The sequence below is a fragment of the Carcharodon carcharias genome, chromosome 6 (assembly GCF_017639515.1).
Source record: "Carcharodon carcharias isolate sCarCar2 chromosome 6, sCarCar2.pri, whole genome shotgun sequence".
Taxonomy (NCBI): Eukaryota; Metazoa; Chordata; class Chondrichthyes; order Lamniformes; family Lamnidae; genus Carcharodon; species Carcharodon carcharias.
In genome coordinates, this window is record NC_054472.1 from 86,782,252 (window position 1) to 86,805,213 (window position 22,962).

The 22,962-nt window shown below is 43.5% G+C and overlaps 1 protein-coding gene across 3 annotated transcripts in view; it reads right to left on the reverse strand.

Moving 5' to 3' along the window:
* prex2 (phosphatidylinositol-3,4,5-trisphosphate-dependent Rac exchange factor 2) overlaps nt 1–22,962 on the reverse strand; it is a 775,268-nt gene that overhangs the window by 176,998 nt on the left and 575,308 nt on the right. For all 3 annotated transcript variants that reach the window (XM_041190559.1, XM_041190558.1, XM_041190560.1), the window contains exon 32: nt 21,126–21,343. In XM_041190559.1, coding sequence (XP_041046493.1) covers nt 21,126–21,343 — 218 coding nt within the window. The remainder of the gene's footprint in view (nt 1–21,125; nt 21,344–22,962) is intronic.

A 22,962-nucleotide genomic window follows, 5' to 3' on the forward strand; every position in this document is an offset into this window, starting at 1 on the left:
GTGATGGATTCCAGAGGGGAGGGCATAAATGTCCACAACCATCACAATGTCTGTAGGGCTATGGGGGGACACTGGAGAGTGACCGGACGGAGGTCTACCTGCACACCATGGGATTCCAGGATGATTGGAGGGATGTGAATGGTGACAAAGAAGGTTGAAACTGGTCTTGAAGTATAATTGCAGCACCACCATGTTGAGATCCCCGAATCAATGATGCAGTTTAAAAATGAAATTAGAATTTAAAAATCACCACAGGTTGGGTTTAAGGCAATGCGAGAGGAGTCCAGAACCGGACTCCGGGGCCATTCATGGGGCAACCTCATACTTCTAAGAATTTCAACATGGAGTTGAAGGCTCAGCTGACAGAACTTATGAAGACTTTATTAAAAAGCTGGAACCAGTAATTCATGGTGCGCTTTTATACGATACGATGCTAGACATTAGAGTCATATTAGAGGTGGTCTCATTGAGGATTTAATCAGCAGAGGAATGTGAGATGGGAAGAGGCAGCCAGCCATTAAGGGAGCACAGCTGCTGGATATATGCAAGAAACTCTATCAAATCCTGCAAAATGCATTGTCCATTTGACATGGGTCAAAGGGCACAAGGCAGCCAATCTTTCCAAAAGTGCACAGCAGAGGTAATCTCAAATCCAGATTAGGCAGGGTTTGAGTGCTTTCAGTGAGGCTCAAATTTCATAGCTGTGCTCAACCCCCTTCCATCCTATATGCGATGAAGATGTCAAGTTGTTAGGGTGGCTTCTTAGACACCTATGATCGGTGAGGGAGCGCCTCAGTTACAAGGGTAGAACAGGGAAAGTGCAGTCCAAGGACATGACAGTGGCTTTTTGGCTTGGAGTGGAAGGTCTGTAATTGCTGGGTAAGCTACATTCATGTCTTGGGTCTATCTGTCCACAGGAAGGAGGATTGCTGAATGGAGATTGCGCTCAATGCTGCCTTATTGATGACAGTGCTCAGATTGAGGAGGAGAAGAAGGGCCCAGCGCAGTCTAGCACAGCCTAGAGAAAAGCACCGGCCTGAAGTGCATGGTCCAGAGATGCCCCAGGCAGACCCAGAGGCTGAGGAGGTCAGGCCCATGTCATGAAGGTAACTGGTGCAATCAAGGGTATACTGAAGACGCCTCTCCTATTTGCAGATGAGGGAGAGGCAGTGTCGCGCACATCCACGTTGTCAAGAGATGGTGGCTCATATCTGCCACATTCTGCTGGAGGATCTGATGCCATGTGGACTGGGAGGCTATGCCCTGTCAGTGCCCCTGAAGGTCACTGCCACACTCAATATTTTTTGCAAGTAAGTTCCCACTTCAAATTAAGTTCCCCGCCAATGAGAATTTGGAACATTCAGTTTTACGACTGTATATAAGTGGCGAACACTTGGCGAGCTTCACCTCTTCAGTGGAGGTCAGTAGAAGCTAGTTTTACCTTCTTGGAGACTTCGCAAAACTTCACTCATATCAAGTGTCAGTAGCAAAAGCTGCACCAAGGCTGGACTTGGGAGTCAGGCTAAGCGGGCAAGTTGTAGGGGGAAAGAGTGTCCAAGTAAGGAGGGAGGAGAGTGTCTGGAGAAAAGGGAGGAGAGTGTCCAGGAAAGGTAAGGTGGAGAATCCTGAGGAAGGTTGGGGAACAGGTAGAAGAATTTGTCTTAGTGAATGGGGTCAGTGATGTTGACGGTGGGGACCTGAGGGGTCAACTTAAGGTACTGGAGAATGGGTGCGAACAGTCATATTTAGGAGTGTTGGCAGAGGGGGGAGCTCAGATGCAGTAGTGTGGCAGGTCCAGGTTGAGAGTTTGGTCAGTGAAGGTCTCATATAGGGGCGGTCACAAAGGAGGATGAGACAAGTGGCTTGGATAATGGGAAAGGCCAGGGTCAAGGTGGACATGGGGATGGTTCGGGTGCTGGCTCTGAGGGAAGGGAGGTCATGTGGAGATGAGTTGAAATAGGGTCCAGGTTAACGGGGGGAGGTTCAAGGGTGACAGAGAAGAGAGGAACCATGACATAGGGTGGGTCAGGTACTGGAGCGAGCTTGAAAGGTGACACGTAACATTTTTCAAATCTGACCTTGACCATGCAGTCAGTCAGTCAGTGAGATCGCCTCAAAGTGCATAAGGGTTTTCTCGGGCGGACAGAGTTCAAGGTCAGCACAAGTGACTGACTAAAGGGACACCTAATAATTATGAGGCAACTGGAGGTCAACCACACTCAGTAGTGTTCTCCTCTCTATGGTGAAGCCCATACAGCAGCAGTTTTGTTCCCGATTCATGCGTCTTATAACATCAAGATCCCAGCAAGGTGTGCAGCTGCCGTTCATTCTGTGCCATTTGCCATCTACTGCAGTCAGAGGCAGGGATGAAGGAAAGGAGATAGGTGGATGCCTCCAAGGGGCACAGCTGGTGGACAGCAGCCAACACATGACACCAAATGTCTATCCACCCAGCTGAATTGTCCTGGCTGACAAGGGCTCATGTGGTTAGTCTTTCTATGCTGCCAAGGCAATCATCTCTCCATAGAGCCTTGAGGGTAGTGGAGGCAAGTGGAATAGTGTTAGAGTGAGGTTTCTTGCACATTGTTCTCATCCAGATGAGGAGAAGGAGGTTGGCACAGGGCCAGGAGGAGCAAGGGCCTGAGCAGTAAGGGGCAATGTGGCGTCAAGAAGGTCGAGATGCTGGTGAACCAAGTCCACAGCAACGGTGATCACTGGCCTGACCATGGATGTATCGCAGGCGGCGCTTCTATCTAGAAATGAGCGAGTGGCAATGACCAAAGTGCCTTTGTATGTCCCGGCATACGGATGCTCACATCTGCCAGCTTCTCTGACTCTGCAGAGCTCCTGGCCTCCTCTGAGTGAATGGCTACCTGAGTGTCATTTAAATATGGCACCAGGACCTTCAACCACATGAAGCAATGACAGGGCGGGTGACTTCCTGCCTGTCTCGCCACGAGATTCACCATGCTCCTTGTGGATGCTCCTCCTGAGCTGAACAGTGGAAGATCATGTGAGTTCAGCCAACCTCCGTCCAGCAGGAATCACACTGACTTTCCTGCCTGTCACCAGATTTAGAGTGCAGAACAGAAGAGTCCGCTCAAATTCAGCAGTTTAAATTCCACGCTAACAGGAATCGCTCACATCAAATTTACCATAAAAAAGAGATGCCAGCAGCAGTAACAAGATAGAAGTCATTTTAAAGATGAAAAGGGAGTTCATTTTTTAATATAATGTCTAGAAATTAAATGGTGCTGCATCCATTTTTCAGGTGCCTAAACCTCCAACGTGGAGGCAGGAAGAAACACGCTTATTATGAACAAAAACAGAATTACCTGGAAAAACTCAGCAGGTCTGGCAGCATCGGCAGAGAAGAAAAGAGTTGACGTTTCGAGTCCTCATGACCCTTCAACAGAACTAGGTGAATCCAAGGAGAGGGGTTAAATATAAGTTGGTTTAAGGTTGGGGGGGGGAGAGAAGTGGAGGGGGCGGTGCGGTTGTAGGGACAAGCAAGCAGTAATAGGAGCAGATAATCAAAAGATGTCACAGACAAAAGAACAAAAGAACACAGAAGTGTTGAAGTTGGTGATATTATCTAAACGAATGTGCTAATTAAGAATGGATGGTAGGGCACTCAAGGTATAGCTCTAGTGGGGGTGGGGGGCATAAAAGGTTTAAAAATAATGGAAATAGGTGGGAAAAAAAAATATATAAATTATTGGAAAAAACAAAAGGAAGGGGGAAGAAACAGAAAGGGGGTGGGGATGGAGGAAGGAGTTCAAGACCTAAAGTTGTTGAATTCAATATTCAGTCCAGAAGGCTGTAAAGTGCCTAGTCGGAAGATGAGGTGCTGTTCCTCCAGTTTGTGTTGGGCTTCACTGGAACAATGCAGCAAGCCAAGGACAGACATGTGGGCAAGAGAGCAGGGTGGAGTGTTAAAATGGCAAGCGACAGAGAGGTTTGGGTCATTCTTGCGAACAGACCGCAGGTGTTCTGCAAAGCGGTCGCCCAGTTTACGTTTGGTCTCTCCAGTGTAGAGGAGACCGCATTGAGAGCAACGAATACAGTAGACAAAGTTGGGGATAACGCAAGTGAAATGCTGCTTCACTTGAAAAGAGTGTTTGGGCACTTGGACAGTGAGGAGAGAGGAAGTGAAGGGGCAGGTGTTACATCTTTTGCGTGGGCATGGGGAGGTGCCATAGGTGGGGGTTGAGGAGTTGGGGGTGATGGAGGAGTGGACCAGGGTGTCCCAGAGGGAACGATCCCTACGGAATGCCGCCGGGTGGGGTGAAGGGAAGATGTGTTTGGTGGTGGCATCATGCTGGAGTTGGCGGAAATGGCGGAGGATGATTCTTTGGATGCGGAGGCTGGTGGGGTGATAAGTGAGGACAAGGGGGACCCTATCATGTTTCTGGGAGGGAGGAGAAGGCGTGAGGGCGGATGCGCGGGAGATGGGCCGGACATGGTTGAGGGCCCTGTCAACGACCGTGGGTGGAAAACCTCGGTTAAGAAAGGAGGACATGTCAGACGAACTGTTTTTGAAGGTAGCATCATCAGAACAGATGCGACGGAGGCGAAGGAACTGAGAGAATGGGATGGAGTCCTTACAGGAAGCATGGTGTGAGGAGCTAATTATGAACCAGAAGTCCACAACTTGCCTGTATAGTTACTAGTCCCTTTGCATGTTCAAATAAAATGGCAAATATTGTTTGAGAACATCTGAACAAAATTGTTTTGTCTTGAGGATGGTCTACATGTGACCTTAAAGAGAACACTGCAGGTCACCAACAAAATGTTTTTTTTAAATGCTTACCTGAATGTGGAGCTGTGAGGTGCATGAGTACTACCCCAGTGCTACAGCAGTCCTGCACACCATTGTTGATTATCTCCTCACAACTTCCCATCCCTGTTAAGCACTGTCCTGAGGCTGTTGCCGGTGATGCAGTGGGTTGATAAACCAATCAACTTCACCGACGAATTGTTTCAGGATACCCAACAAGCTTGTCAGCATCATGTAAATGAGACCTGAGGTTTAATATCGGGTGCACCTTCAACCTACCCATTTACTTGCAGGAGTGTTCCCTGCAGGGAGTGTTTCTTATACCGATTCATCTTGGTAAATTAATTTCTAGGTCAATGAGTTCAAGTAGAAAAAAAGCTTTCTTTTGCAGTGATTTCCTTAAACTGATAATATAATGTGAATATTGTGGTTATAATTTTATGTGTTACCCATCAGAACTCCAGATGGAACATTGTGAAATCTACAATCTGTCTTGCATTATGTATGTTAAGGTAAAAATATAGTCTTGTTCTCGAAAAGCATGGAATCAATCGAACCACATTCTTGGCAATCCTCCCCTCAAAAAGTCCTTTTCTTAATTGTAAATTTATGTCATGAAAGAATAATTGCATCGAAAGATAAGATAGCATTTCATATATGGTCTCTACATTTTGCAAAAGGAGATGTTTAAAGTAAAAACAGGCATTGAATGATTAATTGATTTTCTTTCACCATCAGTGTTAAAAGTTGCATGAGTACATATCCGAAATACAGATAAATGTAAAGGGTACATCTTTACAAACATTAACATATAAGCAGATGGGACGGTTAAAATATTTCTAGCTGATGGCTTTACTTTTTGAGCATGTATTTATTCATGGCATGGGAAGAATAAAGCCCATCACCAAAGAAGAAAGCCAGCATGTAATCATTTTAAAATTCTGACATGTGAACTTCCATTCTGTGTACTCTGTGAGATTCAGATTCTGCATGTAGTTTTTTTGTCAATCATTGCTATTTATGAACTCCCTGTAGACTGCTAAATGCTTCGATGAAATACTAATCACAATTCTATTTTGAAATGGTGGAAATCCCTGTGGTTCAAGCATTTTCTACTTAGGACCCCCAGGCCATAATTGTTATTCAACATATAAGGTTCTGTTTGAAACTGACATGCAAAGACACCAAATTGAAAGTTCAGTCTGTAATTATCATTTTGCAACCTTGTCTGTGGTCTAATTTTCTCCAATGTTTTATAGTAACATTGGTCAGAATAACAGCATTCGCCACTGACCTCAAACAAAACTGCCCACAAAGATCTAGCAATCCCTAAGGCGTAGTGATCCCCATTCCCCACAGCAGTTTAAATCTGGCACCAAGTCAAGAGGTTTCCTTGATGTGCAGCAGCAATGATATCATGGTGAGCAGCCACGCACATTGAAGTACAGGGGGCCATTCAAGTAGGGGAGAAAAGAGAAATGTCATTGTAATCGAGGATAATACAGTTAGGGGAATAGATACTGTTCTCTGTAGCCAGGATCGAGAGTCCCGAAGGCTGTGTTGCCTATCTGGTGCTAGGGTTAAGGATATCTCATCTGGGCTGCAGAGGAGCTTGGAGTGGGAGGGGAAAGCTCCAGTTGTCATGGTCCATGTAGATACCAACAATATAGGTAGAATGAGGAAAGAGGTTCTGCTGAGGGAATACGAGTAGCTAGGGGCTAAATTAAAAAGCAGAACCAAAAAGGTAATAATTTCCGGATTACTAGCTGAGCCACGAGCTAATTGGCACAGGGTCAATAAGATTAAAGAGGTAAATGTGTGGCTCAAAGATTGGTGTGGGAGAAATGGGTTTGAATTCATGGGACATTGGCACCTGTACTGGGGAAAGAGGGAGCTATTCCATTTGGATGGGCTCCGCTTGAATCATGCTGGAACCAGTGTCCTGGCGAATTGCATAACTAGGGTTGTAGATAGGGCTTTAAACTAAATAGTGGGGGGGAGAGTTCAGTTGCATGGAAATATAAAAAATCAAAGTATAAGGAGAGGGTAAGAGTGCAGGTTAGTGACAAGGCTGATTGTTACCAAAAAGTGAAAGGAAGAGACAGAGTGTGTGAATGCCATATTGCGCCACAGAATCATCTAAGAGTAGGGAAAATTGACAATATGGCAAACTTAAAGGCTTTGTATCTGAATGCGCGTAGCATTCAGAATAAAACTAATGAGTTAACAGCGCAAATGAAGATAAATAGAGATGATTTGCTGGCGATTACTGAGACATGGTTACAGGGAGAATAAGTATGGGAGTTGAATATCCAAGGGTACACAGTGTTTCGGAAGGATAGGCAGAAAATAAAAGGAGGTGGTGCAGCTTTGTTATTAAAGGAAGAGATCAGTGCTATAGTGAGGAATGATATAGGCACTGGAGAGCAAGACGTAGAGTCAGTCTGGGTAGAAATAAGAAATAGCAAGGGAAAGAAATCCCTGGTGGGAGTAATCTATTGGTCCCCAAACAGTAGTTCAGCAGGAGGCACAATATAAACCAGGAAATACTGGGAGCATGTAAGAAAGGCACGGCAATAAGCATGGGTGATTTTAATATGCATATGGACTGAACTAATCAAATTGGCCTCGAAGGAGAGTTCATAGAGTGTATCAGAAATTGTTTCTTGGAGCAATATGTTGTGGAACCAACCAGGGAGCAGGGCTATTCTGGATTTGGTTTTGTGTAATGAGATGGGATTAATTAATGATCTCAGAGTAAAGGTTCCTCTAGAGTAGAGTGATCATAGCATGCTAGAATTTCAAGTTCAGTTTGAGAGCGAGAAACTTGAATCCAACACTAGTGTCCTGGAGTTAAACAAAGGTAACTACATAGGAATGAGGGCAGATTTGGCCCTAGTGGACTGGGCAGGAAGACTACAAGGTAGGACAGTTGATGAACAGTGGCAGTTATTTAAGGAGATATTCAATTCCTCCCAAGTAAAATATATTCCAAAGAAGAAGAAAGATGGTAAGAGGGGGAAAAGCATCCATGGCTGAACAAGGAAGTTAAAGATAACATAAAGGCAAAAACTAAGGCATACCAAATTGCAAAGGTCAGTGGCAGGCTGGAAGATTGGGAAACTTTTCAAGATCAACAAAGGGTTACTAAAAGAAAATAAAAAGAGCAAACATGAATTATGAAAGAAAACTAGTGCAAAACATAAAAACTGATAGCAAAAGCTTCTACAAGCATATAAAAGGAAAGAGAGCAGCTGAAGTGAATGTTGATCACTTGGAGGATGAGACTGGCGAGTTAATAGTGGGGAATGCAGAAATGGCAGAGACGCTTAACCAATATTTTGCCCCGGTTTTCACCCCAACAGTAACAGGTAGTGCAGAGGATATAGAGAAGGAGGAACTTAGAACAATCACAATCACTAGAGAAAAAGTACTGAGCAAACTATTGGGATTAAAGGTTAACAAGTCCCAGCACCTGATGGCCTACATTCCAGAGTCTTAAAGGAAGTGGCAGTGGAGATAGTGGATGCATTGGTAATAATATTCCAAAATTCCCTGGATTCTGGAAAGATTCCAGTGGATTGGAAAAATGCTAATATAACGCCCTTATTCAAAAAGTGGGGGAGGCAGAAAGTAGGAAACTATAGACTAGTTAGTTTAACATCTGTCTTTGGGAAATTGTTAGAATCCATTATTAAGGAAGTAGTAATGGGGCATTTGGAAAGTCAAAATGCAATCCATCAGAGTCAGTATGGTTTTATGACGGGTAAATCGTGTTTGACTAATTTGCTAGAGTCCTTTGAAGATGTGACAAGCAAAGTGGATAATGGGGATCCTGTAGATGTAGTATATCTGGACTTCCGGAAGGTTTTTGAAGTGCCGCACAAAAGATGCATATACAAAATAAGATCACAAGGAGTTGGGGGTAATATATTAGCTTGGATAGAGAATTGGCTAACCAACAGAAAGCAGAGAGTCGGGATAAATGGGTTTTTTACTGGATGGCAAGCTGTAACTAGTGGGGTGCCACAGGGTTCAGTCCTTGGGCTCCAACTATTTACAATCTATATTAATGACTTGGATTCAGGGATAGAAGGTACTACAGCTAAGTTTGCAGATGACACCAAAATAGATGGGAAAGTAAGTTGCAATGAAGAAATAAGAAATTTACAAATGGATATGGACAGGTTAGGTGAATGGGCCAAAATTTGGCAGATGGAGATTAACGTGGATAAGTGTGAGGTTATCCATTTTGGTCAGAAGAATAAAAAGGTGACTTATTATTTAAATGGAGAGGAGCTTCAGAATGCTTCAGTGCAGAATCGCTGAAAGCTAGTATGCAGGTACTGCAGGTAATAAGGAAGGCGAATTTTTGGCATTTATTGCTAAAGGAATAGAGTGTAAAAATAGGGAAATGTTGTTGCAACTGTACAAGGCATTGGTGAGATTGCACCGGGAGTACTGTGAATAGTTTTGGTCCCCTTACTTAAGGAAGGATGTAGTTGCATTGGAAGCAGTTCAGAGGAGGTTCACTAGATTGATTCCAGAGATGCGGGCCTTGCCTTATGAGGAGAGATTGAGCAGTTTAGGCCTATACTCGCTAGAGTTTAGGATGAGAGGAGATCCAATTTAAGTATATAAGGTGCTAAAGGGGATAGACAAAGTAGATGTGGAGCTGATGTTTCCCCTTGTGGGGCATTCTAGAATGAGAGGCCATAGTTTTAGGCTAAGGGGTGATGGATTTAAATCAGGGATGAGGGGGAATTACATTTCTCAAAGGATCATGAATCTGTGGAACTCACTACCTCAGAGTGCAGTGGATGCCGGGACACTGAAGAGATAGACAGATTTTTAATTAGTAACAGGTTGAAAGGTTATGGGCAGAGAGCGGGAAATTGGAGTTGAGGCCGGAATGAGATCAGTCATGGTCGTAATTGAATGGTGGGGCAGGCTCGAGGGGCTGAATAGCCTACACCTGCTCCTAGTTCTTATGTTCTTATGTTCTTAAGTATTCACACACAGCAAACCAGGAAGTTAAAAGCACTTAATATCCTTCACTCTTAATTTAAAATTTAATTTAGCGATTATGATTAGTTTAAGAAAAAAGCTAAGATGAACAAAAAATAAGTAAAAATTAGGAATTTTTTAAGCATTGTAGAGAGATTTAGCATTCCACAAATATAAAATCAGTTTCTCAGGGCAAGTGGGGGTGTTCAGCAGTAATTATGAAGTTAGTATACTGTTAAAAACCCAGTCATATTCATTCAACAAGATGCAATTTTTTCAAGGATTTTTAGAGTGAGACTAACAGCTTAAGAGTGGAAGTTTTCATCAAGTTATAAGATTTCTCAGTGATTGCTATCTGGGAGTGCCTCAACAGCACACCCTCTGAAACAGTGTAGAAAAAATGACAGCAATTTCTGACTTCCACATTATTCTGTGAATGTACAGACTCCAGAAATTCTTAGTTTTAGTGGTGAATATTGGCAGTTTCCCCATCATTACCACTGCAAAGTATGGACCTTTACATTCAGTTCATAGAACTACGCTAATCCGAGATACAACACTTTGTTAGACCAGGTAATCTGTAATGAAACAGGATTAATTAATGATCTTATACAGAAGGATTCTATAAGCAAGAGTGATTATAACAGTTAATGATTTCACATTCAGTTTGAGGGTGAGAAACTTGGGTCTGAAACTAGCATCTTAAACTTAAATGATGACAATTACAAAGGTATGAAGACAGAGTTGACTACAATGGACTAGGAAAAGAGGTTAAGATGTAAGATGTAAGCAGTGGCAGCTATTTAAGGAGATATTTCATAACTCTCAAGACATATTCCATTGAGAAATAAAGATTCCATCTGAAAGATGCGCCATCTGTGGCTAACTAAGCAAGTCAAGCATGGTATCAAATTGAAAGAAAAGACATATAACTTTTCCAAGATTCGAGATAAGCTAGAAGTTTGGGAAGATATTAGAAACTAGGAAAGGATGATGAATAAAAGAGGGAGAAATTTGTATATGAGAGGCTTTTTTAAATTTATTCATTCACGGGATGTGGTCTTCACTGACTGGGCCAGCATTTATTGCCCATCCCTAGCTGCCCTTGAGAAGGTGGTGATGAGCTGCCGTCTTGAACTGCTGCAGTCCATGTGGTGTAGATACACCCATAGTGCTGTTAGGAAGGGAGTTCCAGGATTTTGATTCAGCGATAGCGAAGGAACAACGATATATTTCCAAGCCAGGATGGTGGAAGGGAAATTACAGGTGGTGGTGTTCCCATTTGTCTGCTGCCCTTGTCCATCTAGATGGTAGTGGTTGTGGGTTTGGAAGGTGCTGTCGAAGGAGCCTTGGTGAATTTCTACAGTACATCTTGTAGATGCTACTGTGCGTCGGTAGTGGAAGGACTGAATGTTTGTGGATGTGGTGCCAATCAAGTAGGCTTCTTTGTCCTGGACAGTGTCAAGCTTCATGAGTGTTGTGGGAGCTGCATTCATCCAGGCAAGTGTGGAGTATTCCACTTGTACCTTGTAGATGGTGGACAGGCTATGGGGAGTCAGGAGGTGAGTTACTCATCGCACTATTCTTAGTCTCTGACCTGCTCTTAAAGCACAATATTTATATGGCTAGTTCAGTTCAGTTTCTGGTCAATGGTAACCCCCAGGATGTTGATAGTGGGGGATTCAGTGATGGTAACGCTTTTGAGTGTCAAGGGGCTATGGTTAGATTCTCTCTTGTTGGAGATGGTCATTGCCTGGCACTTGTCTGGTGCGGATGTTACTGGCCACTGGTCAACCCAAGCCTGGATATTGTCCAGGTCTTGCTGCATTTGCACATGGGCTGCTTTAGTGTCTGAGGAGTCGGGAATGGTGTGGAACATTGTGCAGTCATCAGCAAACATCCCCATTTCTGACTTTATGATGGAAGGAAGATCATTGATGAAGTAGCTGATGATAGTTGGGCCGAGGACACTACCCTGAGGAACTTCTGCAGAGATGTCCTGCAGTTGAGATGACTTACCTCCAACAACCACAACCATCTTCCTTTGTGCTAGCTATGACTCCAACCCAATTCCCATTAACTCCAGTTTTGCTAGGGCTCCTTGATGCCACACTCGGTCAAATGCTACCTTGATGTCAAGGACTATCACTCTCACCTCACCTCGGGAGTTTAGTTCTTATGTCCATGTCTGAATCAAGGTTGTAATGAGGTCAGGATCTGAGTGCCTCTGGTGGAACCCAAGCTGGGCGTAAGTGAGCAGGCTATTGCTAAGCAACTGCCGCTTGATAGCATTGTTGATGATCCCTTCCATCACTTTACTGATGATCGAGGGTAGACTGATGGGGTGATAATTGGCCGGGTTGGACTTGTCCTGCTTTTTATGTAGAGGACATACTTGGGCAATTATGCCCATAGCCAGGTAGATGCCAATGTTGTAGCTGTACTGGAACAGCTTGGCTAGGGGCGCAGCAAGTTCTGGAGCACATGTCTTCAGTACTATTGCTGGAATATTGTCAGGGTCCATATCCTTTGCAGTATCCAGTGCCTTGAGCCATTTCCTGATATCACATGGAGTGAAGTGAATTAGTTGAAGATTGACATTTGTGATGCCTGGGACTTTGGAGGAGGCCTTGATGGATCATACGCTTGGCACTTTTGGCTGAAGATTGTAGCAAATGCTTCAGCCTTATTTTTTGCACTGATGTGCTGGGCTCCCCCATCATTGAGGATGGGGATATTTGTGGAGCCTCCTTCTCCAGTGAGCTGTTTAATTGTCCACCACCATTCACGACTGGGTGTGGTAGGGCTGCAGAGCTTAGATCTGATTCGTTGGTTGGGGGATCACTTAGCAGCAAACTAGCAAGAGTAAACTAGCAAGAAATATAAAAACAGACAGTAAAAGCTTCTACGAGTATATATAACTGAAGGGAATAGCTTAAGTAAACATTGGTCCCTTATAGGATGAGACTGGGGAATTAATAATGGGAAACAAGGAAATGGCAGAGGCTTTGAGCTGGATTTTCATCTTTGAAGTGAGTAGCAGGAATCAGGTACATTCCCACCTTGCCCTGCTCATCTTGGGAGAAAGTGCCCTCAAGGACGAGGTTTTCATTGTGGAGGGGAGGGGGAGAGGAGGATCTGGACTACACACATGCCAGCTGATTTGGGAAAAAATTCGAAGGCAGCCACAGGGGCTGCGAGATGCAGAGGTGGGCTATTTCAAAGGCCCACCTTGGTGCTGTGGGACTTTGTCCGAGTTAAACTAAAAACAGATGGGGCCTCCAGCCCTCACCTCCCCTCACACTCACCATGCCTCACCCTCCATACCACCTCATGTATCCTGCTCATCCCCAAGGCCCCTCGTTTCCCCATGCCAAGCTATGTTGCCCCAAACAATCCCAATGGCCCCTCATGCACTCCCCCCATGCCAAGCTAAGGCACTTTCATGCCCGTTCACTGTATAGAACCAATGAACCCTATAGTAACAGTAGAATGTGTAAAAAGCTTTAAAAAGTCAAACTTTCCAGTTTCTTAAAAAAACCCTTTTTATTCCAGCCCAATAAAAGTGTCAATCACCCAGATCCTTTAAATTATCAATAGCAGAAACTTTAAGCACTTGAAACTTCTATATCCTATGTAAATAAACATTGTGAAATTGTCAGCGCAGATCAGAGACGCAATCAGCTCCTGGCCGCCATTTTTAAAGGGCTCCTAATTAATCTCAACTTGGTGAAAATCCACCCCTTTTTATCTGTCTTCACAGTATAAGACACAAAAAGCAACCCAAGCATTGCAGAAAATCAAAGACAAAAAAGGAGGAAATTATCCCTATCACTAGAGACAAAGTATTAGGTAAACTAATGGGACTATAGGCTGACAGGTCCCCTGGATCTGATGGCCTACAATCTAGGGTCCTAAAAGTGGTGCTACAGTGGATGCATTCGTTGTAATCTTCCAAAGTTCCCTAGATTCTTGAAAGGTCCCAACAGATTGGAAAACCTCTATTAAAGAAAAGGAGACAGGAAGCACAAAACTATAGGCCAATTTTGTCTAACATCTGTCATTGGGAAAATGCTAGAATACATTATTAAGGAATTAGTAGCAGGTCATTTATAAAATCATGATACAATCAAGCAGAGCCAACATGGTTTTATGAAAGGGAAATGGCATTTGTGCGTTGAGGACATAAGAAACAGGATGGACAAAGGGGAACCAGTAGCTGGAATAAATTATAAATACATTCCATAAAGTGTCACTTAAAATCTTACTACACAAGATAAGAGCTCATGGTGTTGGGGGCAATATATTAACATTGATAGAGAATTGGCTAACCAGCAGAAAATAGAGAATCAGGATTGATGGGTCAACTTCAGGTTAGCAAAGTGTAACTAGTGAGGGTCCACAGGGATCAGTGCTGGGTCCTCAACTATTTACAATCTATATTAATGACTTGGCTTACACATCTATAGTAATGACTTGCATGAAGGGACTGAGTGTATTGTGCCAAAATTGCTGGCAATACAAAGATAGGTGGGAAAGCAATTTGTGTTGCAAATATTCTGTAACAGATAAAATTACAGCCAGCATTTCACACTAACATACTTTTGTAACAAAAACAAAGCAGTTCTTCTGTGACTTAGTTTTATAGATGTTTCTTTGAGTCAGTCAATAGTCATAAGATAAAAAAAAGCTAGCTACATTTAGAATCTTGTCCCAAACTTAAATTAATATAAATGTTGCAAGCTTTGTCATTTATGTGCAAAGCTCAAGAGAGAAGGCAAATAACTTTTGAACAAACACGTGTTTTCCTTAAAAGTCTTCAAGTGACAGTTACCTTCAAATGGTCATCAGTTACACAAATCAAAGAAGTATCAGGAACTATTTTGGGGATGCTTAAGGAGCTGTTGGAATGGGAATCAGAAATTGTGTTTGGAACTTCCAACAGGTATTGGTCAGATAAGCAGAACTCCCACATTAAAAGAAGTATAAGTAGAAAAGAAACATACCCATTTAAGAATTGTAAGTCATGGAATAGCTTAGCATTCCAAGAAATTACAAGGCAGAATAAGTCCATATGGTCCATTCAGTCTGTGTTGGTGCTGATCCTCCACATGAGCACTAGTATTTCTGATTCCACATGTTGATCCAATTATTCCCCAAACCTTCAGCTACCTAACTTATTCTTGGCTGTCGACCATGGCCTCAGTTTCAATTATTAACTCACTGTAGTTTCTATCTACTTTGACACAGGGTTTTAATTTTAAGCACCACTGTTACAAACACAAGAGACAGGCAAACTGTGCGTCTTTCCTCTCACCATAAGCATAAGGTGTTTTGAATTATTTTTAAAGTATGCTATGGCATGTTTTCCTGAATCCTTGGTTTGTGTGATCCAATTTACTAACAGCTCGCAGTAAACTCTCATTATGATTAACTCAGAGGGTTGGTTTACTCACATTCAAAACCCAGGAGAGCAGTGTTCTGTTGAAGGGTCATGAAGACTCGAAACGTCAACTGTGCTCTTCTTTGCCGATGCTGCTGGACCTGCTGAGTTTTTCCAGGTATTTCTGTTCTGTTTCTGTGTTTGTTTTTGCCCAGGGGAGCAGTGTTTGCAATGTTCCACTCTACTATACATACATACACGCACAAACACACGCATACAGACCTTGCACATGCACACACACGCATTCCCATTCCAACAGCTCCTTAAGAGGGGATAGAAAATATTAGGTTTTACAACAATGGGTAGTAATAGTATAAAAACCACAGAAATGAATATTAGTTCACGTGATTATCAGATTCCAGAGTCAGAGACAAGAGTCCAGAGTCCAGAATCAGAGTTCTCTTTACAGTTGATGTTGATACCGCCAGGTAAAGTTGATAAACAGAGACTAGGTCAGTTCTGCAGAGACAAGCCTTCCAGGAGCAGGCTGTTGTTTAGCCTGGGGTTCTGCTTCTTGGTGGTTCACCGGTTGGATGTTCAACAGCAGACTGAAGTTTTCTCAGTTCTCAAAGGAATACAGAGATTTCAAATGGAATTGAGTCATGTGACCCCCTTCCTCCAAAATGTTTTGGAAGGGATGTTTATCCAATGTATGGAACTGGCTTTGATTTCAGGACTGATAATGTCCCAGCTATTAGCTTTGGAAAGAGTTACCATCAATCTTAAGGGTCTTATGTCGTGAAGCCATTGTCTAGTAGACCCTCTGACTCTGATAGAGGAGTAAGCTTATCAAGAAGCAAATGACATCTATTATCTCATCAATGGTCCCCTTTAGAAATGACCTGGATACTTCCTGGTGTAACATGAGTCTGTTAATAGCTCTGCAGGCATAATGAGTTTCAATCTGTGATTCTTCTAGTTCTGTGAATATAATGTCCTTACAATTGGGTGTGAGATTCCACGATGATGAGAGGATTCTTTTGTTCTTGTAGCTCCTGTTGGTCATGTGACTTGTAGCAGCCATCTTTTTAGGGTTCAGCAGAAAGTCCATTTTTAAAATAGCAAAAAGAGTAAAGTTTTCACACATATAAGGCGGAATCGTCCCAGATTTGCACTAAGTGCAGTAGCGGGCAGATAAAACATTTTACCCACCGGCCGCAATGGCACATTTTCACACCATACTGTTCCAAACCCACTACTGGGAAACATGCTGTTTCCATGTCAGGACGGCTCTCATTTGCCCACCTGCCATCACCCCACCGCTGCATCTCGCCGGGTGCCATATTTAAAGTCCAGCTGCAAGCGCACATCTCAATGCTTCCAGACAATCACTGCTGCACGAAAGACATGGCCCTAAAACTGAAGAAGACTGCAGCCCTCGGGTTCAGTGACACGTCTCTCGAGGACCTTTTGGATAACATGGAGGCCCACCACAATGTTCTCTACCCCCGTCCTGGCCACTGGATGAGTAGCATCAGCACTAACCCAGCTTGGGAGGCAGTGGCAGCGGTGGTCAGTGCCAATGTCCTTCAAAAGAGGACAGACACCCAGTACCGCAAGAGGATGAATGATTTCCTCCATTCTGCCAGGGTAAGTCGCTCTTCTCATCACTCTCAATTCACACACTCACAAACCCATCACACATCCACAGGGCCCTCACTAACTGCCAGTTCAAAGAACATCACCATTCACTCCCTCACACTCACCATCATTGTCCTCATCACCCACACATGTCACACATGTTTATCATCTGGCCTGGCAGGCACCCTGCTTACACTCTCTCCATCTCCATCAGACAACCATGCTGTGAGTGATGTGTCCTGTTTCACAGGCCACTGCCATGCACTAATTATCTCTTCTTGCTTCCACAGGTACAAACAGCCAAGAGAGTCCATGACTCAGGGCCTCCGGTCAAGCCCCGAAGACACCTCTGAAGAGGAATCTGAAGGCATCCTCCTTGAAGTCCCGTCACAACGCTCTCCCACACCTTCTACCAGCACAGAGACACGCACCTTGGTGGGACTTAGCTTTAGAATAGCCTGAGGATCACAATCTGGTGAGCACGTTGCACTGTCTGATCCACAGCAGGGACTTACCAGGTGTCCAACACTCTGAGGATGGCTGGAGGCCAAAATTTGCTGAGTCTGAGTCAGATGATGATTCTCTGGACTGGGTCATGTCACAATTGCTGGAGCTGCAAAGGCAAGCTCGGGAACATCAGGATGGGATGTCCGCTGCACTCCTCAGATTGCAAGGCATGATGGAGGAGTCCGTCCGCCTTCAAGCTGAGGTGATAGCGCCAGCATACCAATACACTGAGGTCAACACTGGTAAGATGGCAGCCGCCATGGAGACCTTGGTCCAGGATGCTTTGTGCAGTCTTCAGACCACAGTGATGGTCCAGCCTCACATTCCTTGGAAACATTACTGATGCCTGCACCTTAGCGGTGCTTGATATTGCTGACAGAATGTAGTGGGCAGGTGCCACAGAGTTCTCTCATTCTGTGTGTGTGCTCTCAGCACCTTTAAGGTGGTCTGGCCCCCATCTCTTCAGCATCTGTGACCAGTAACTCTGTGCTCCTGAAAGGCTCAGGTGCTGAAGGTGGACCAAGGTTCAGATGCTTCTAACTTTCATGGTTGCATCTCTACATATGACCCTGCTCACAGAGCGCAAGAGAGCTGCCCTCGGCCAGACAGGAGCCAGACATTCTCAGTGGCTATGTGAAGATCTATGGAATGTCCTCACTCCATGTCGTCATCATCCTCCTGCAATCGAGCAACTAATAGGGCCTCCACTGCATCTCTGAGACAGGAGCATTCTCACAGAGGGTATTCGTGCTGCCATAAGCCAGACTGGAGTCAAATGTTCACAGATACTATGTGAGGATCTATGGGGTCACTTCACTGCATGTCGTCATCATCCTCTACAAAACTAACAGCTATGAGGGCCTCCCGAGCACGCCTGCCTCGTCTAACCAGCGCATGGGCCTCATCCCCATCATTGTCACCTCCAAAGACCTTCTCACCCTCATCCCCTTCGGCAGCTTCCTCATCAGAGGAAACATGCAGTTCCTCCATCTCCTCCTCAGCCAGCACGTCTTGCTGTTGGAGCGGCAGATTTTAAAGGGCACAGCAGACAATGATGATGCACAATACCCTCTACAGACTGTATTGCAGGGCTCCACCAGACCAGTCCAGGTACCAGAACCTCATCTTCAGCATCCTGATCATCTGCTCCACCAAATTGCGAGCTGCAGCAGGAGCCTCATTAAAATGTCGCTCTGTTGCAGCCTGAGGCCACCGCATGGGTGTCATCAGCCACAGCCTGTACGGGTGTCCCTTGTCCCTGAGGAGCCATCCCTGCAGCTTCTGTGGACCCTGGAAGACTGGAAGACCCCAGGGACCTATGACCGACTGAGGATGTAGGCGTCGTGCACACTCCCTGGAAACCATGCATCACACCTGCAGGATGCATTTCTGTTGGTTGCACACCATCTGCACATTCAGCGACTGGAACTCTTTGTGGTTGATGTAGTTCACTGTGTGCTGTGACGGAGATCTGAGTGCCACGAGTGCAATTGATTGTGCCCTGAACCTGTGGGAAACCCAAGATCTGGTCCAATCCAATCGCTCTTGCATCCTGGCTGTCCTGGTCCCGGGTGAAATACACAAAGTTGTGTGCCCTCGCAAAGGTGGCATCCTTGACCTCATGGATGCATTTGAGGGTGAAGACTTGTGAGGTCCCATAGAGGTGGCCTATGGAGCCCTGAAAGAAGCCATCGGCATAGAAATTGAGAGTGGTGGTCACTTTTATGGCCACGGGCAGTGGATGCCCACCAAGTCCCCATGACACCAAATCCTGCAGTAGCTGGCAGGTGTGGCCGAGCAGTTCCCTGGACATGTGCAGTCTTCGGCAACAATGGTTCTCAGTCATCTGCAGGAATGAAAGTCGCTGTCTATAGACCCTGGATGTTACTAGGCACTAACCAGTGATGGCTTGCTGTGGCTCTTGTGAGGGAGCCCCAGCTGCCCCTTCTTCCTGAGGTTGCAACCAATTTCAAATTTACTATTTAGATGTGGCCTTTTATTGTTCCTTTTTCAATGAATGTGTACGTATGTTATATATATATATATATATATATATATATATATATATTATATATGTAGTTGTAACCCCAAGGAGACCAATAAACCAAAAGAACCAAATTTACTGAGTGACCCCAACGAGAAAATCAATGGACAAAATTTCACTTTTTATAATTTTTACGTTAACAATCAAACCAAAATCAACATAAATTAAATATGAATTAACAGGCAAATTGCCTTCAAGATAAACTATAAATTACACATTAAGTAGCAGATTCAACAAAGATAGGTCTCACAGATTGACTAGGCAGTCCCTTAGCATATCTCACACCAATTTCACCACAAAGCCCTTCAAAGCTCTGAATCTCCTCAGGTAGAATTTCAGCTCCTTCTCTTCAAGGATTTCGCCATTGATTCTCATCCAACAGCAGCTCCCAGCCAACATTACAGGTACAGTCTTCACCATTATGGCAGACTTTTCCAGAGCCTCCTCAGCTCTGTTCACAACGGTCTTGATGGTGTGGACTCGCCAGAAACACCTCGATATGAACCCTCAGTAACAACCCTGTGCACTGTATGGCCAGTACTGCTCAATTGGTTTCTTCAAAATAATGAAGCAGGGGCAGTATTTTTTCAACTGACCGCACTGCACTGCTGGAACCTGAGTTTGGGTGGCTGTGTGTCTTATTATCCAACCAACTTCAGTTAAGTTTTTATTTCAGTTCCAGTTTTAGATTCCCAAGAAATCTGAACGTTCGGTTTCCCTTTCAGTTAGGATCTGACCCAAATAATACAAGCTTTGAAACCACTGATTCCATCACAATATGTTGCATGTTTTGGAAGTTATGTGAAGATTATTATTGTTATTTACTCACTTTTTCATATTTTGTGATATAAATATGCTCAATTGTTTCACTGGTTTGATGCTGTCATGTTCAATTACTTATTGAAGATGGGAGAGAAATTTTATGGAAGCAAAGAACAATTCTTGTAGCTAAAACAATTAATAGGCAGGTGTATTTGATTATTATCCCAGGCACATTACCAAATCTTTACCTAGAGATCAACACTAGTGAGGGTGGAAAATGCGTTCAAAGACATAAAAAGTTGGATGCTGAGTCAATTGGAATTTTCAAGATTGAGATAAATGTTTGATAGGTAAGGGTATCAAGGTATATGGAGCAACAGTGGAAAAATAGATAAAAGCAAAATACTGCAGATGCTGGAAATCTGAAACAAAAACAAAAATTGCTGAAAAATCTCAGCAGGTCTCACAGCATCTGCGGAGAGAAAGAGTTAACGATTCGAGTCCAGATGACCCTTCTTCAGAACTGGAAAAATAGATTTGTGGCGTAGATTAGCCATAATCTAATTGAACAGTGGAGCAGATCCAATGGGCAGAATGGTCTTCTCCTCTTCTTTTACATTCCTAATCAGAGCAACATCCAGCACAGTTGGTTCCACAAATTTACTTCATAAAATTCAGGACAGTGGCAGGCTGCCCGTGTTTATACATCTTTGCTAACACAGGTGACATCCTCATTCTTCCTCTTGCCAGCTAAACCATCCAGAGTATAACTTCACAACTACGTGTCCTATGAGATTTATCTTAATTGTGAACTAAAAAAATGCATTCAATAACTTTGTAGCCAGTGTACAGTATGCCCCAATACCATACCTGCAATCTATAATGTATTCAGTTTTGAAACTGTAAGTGGTGTTTCTAAGCCTGATATATCTTAAGTCAATTACATCAATTAGATTACTAACATAATTTAGTACTAAACTTTGCACATTGCAGCATCTTACCAGATTAGGAGAGAGCAGTGACTGGAAGTTAAAGAGGATTCCTACATTGGCAATTTGCTCCAACCATTTTCTACTGGCTTCCTGTGTCTCAATTTCATATTCACTGTTGGTATCATACATCTGATGCAACGCAGCCAATAGTTGTTCTGAGAAAGCACAAACTGTGGCCACTAGACTTTGGCAAAGCACCATGTCTTGCCTGAGTTGAATTTCAGTATCTAAGGGTTAAAAAAGAAACAAAAGGGAAGAAAAAAGAAGATAAAGATGAATTAACAGACTGCAAAATGCCTTTCAATTATTTTTCCTCTGAAATCAAGTTAACTAACCTCCTAACAACAAATTTATGTGAGCCAACAATGATGCTTGATAAAGAAATCAAGTCTAAAACAGGTGGAAACAAATTGAACGTATATAACTATTACATCACATGATATTGCTACAATTTTACAATATATTGAGATAGTTCTAGACTATCCCAAGGCACTTTTGTTGCAAAAATATACGAAGATCACTGAATTATATTACCACATAGGAGGCCATTCAGCCCATCATGTCTGTGCCAGTTCTCTGCAAAAGCAATTCAGCTAGCCAATCACCTTAAATCACTATGATCCTTTGGCCAATGGAGATAGTTTCTCTGTAAATACTCTGCTTAGACTCTTAATGATTTTGATCACCTCTGTCAAATCTCCTCTCAACCTCTCTTTTCTAAGAACACCCTCAGCTTCTCTAATCTATCTGCATAAATGAACTCTGCAACCATTTTTGTATTTCTGCACCCTCATTAAACCCCTCACATCCTTCCTAAAGTGCAACGTCCAGAATTGGACACAATTCTGTTGAGTAGAAACCAAACCAGTTTTCTATTAAGATTCACCATAACCTCCTTAATTTTGCACTCTACTTATAAAGCTCAGGATCCCATATGCCTTATTGTCCACTTTCTCAAACTGCCCACCACTTTCAACGATTTGTGCACACATATCCCCAAGTCCCTCTGCTCCTGAAGTCCTGTTAGAACTGTAACCTTTATTTTGTATTTTCTTTCCTTGTTCTTCCTACAAAAAAAAAACACTTCACACTTGCATATATTAAATTTCACCAGCCACACATCTGCCCATTCCACCAGTCTATGTTCACTCGAAGTCTATCACTATCCTCCTCACAGTTAACAATATTTCCAAGTTTTGTGTCAGCTGCAGATTTTGAAATTGTGCCCAATACACCCACATCCTTAATATAGATCAAGAAAAGCAGGGCTCGAGTACTGACCCCTGAGGAACCCCATTACGTGCCTTCCTCTAGTCTGAAAAACTACTGTTCACTACCACACTATGTTTCCTGTCACTCAGCCAACTTTCTATTCATGCTGCCACTGTCTCTTTCATTGCATGGGCCGCAACTTTGCTGACAAGCCTATTCTGTGGAACTTCATCTAAATGCCCTTTACATCACATCAACCGCATTACCCTGATCACTCTGTTACCTCATCAAAAAAACTCAAATAGGCTAGCTAGAAATGAATCTGTGCTGGTTTTCCTTAACTAATCCACACTTGTCCAAGTGGCTGTCGTAATTCTGTCCTGGATAATCACTTCCAAAAGTTTTCAAATCACCAAGGTTGAATTGACTGTCCTATAGTTGCTGGATAAATCCTTACATCCTTTTTTAAACAATGGTATAATATTTGCAATTTTTCAATCCCTTGACACCACCCCTGTATCTAAGGAGGATTGGAAGATTAAGAACAGTACATCCTCAAATTCCATCCTTAGTTCCCTCAGTATTCTTAAATGCATCCCATCTGGTCCTGGTGACTTATCAGTTTTAAGTACAA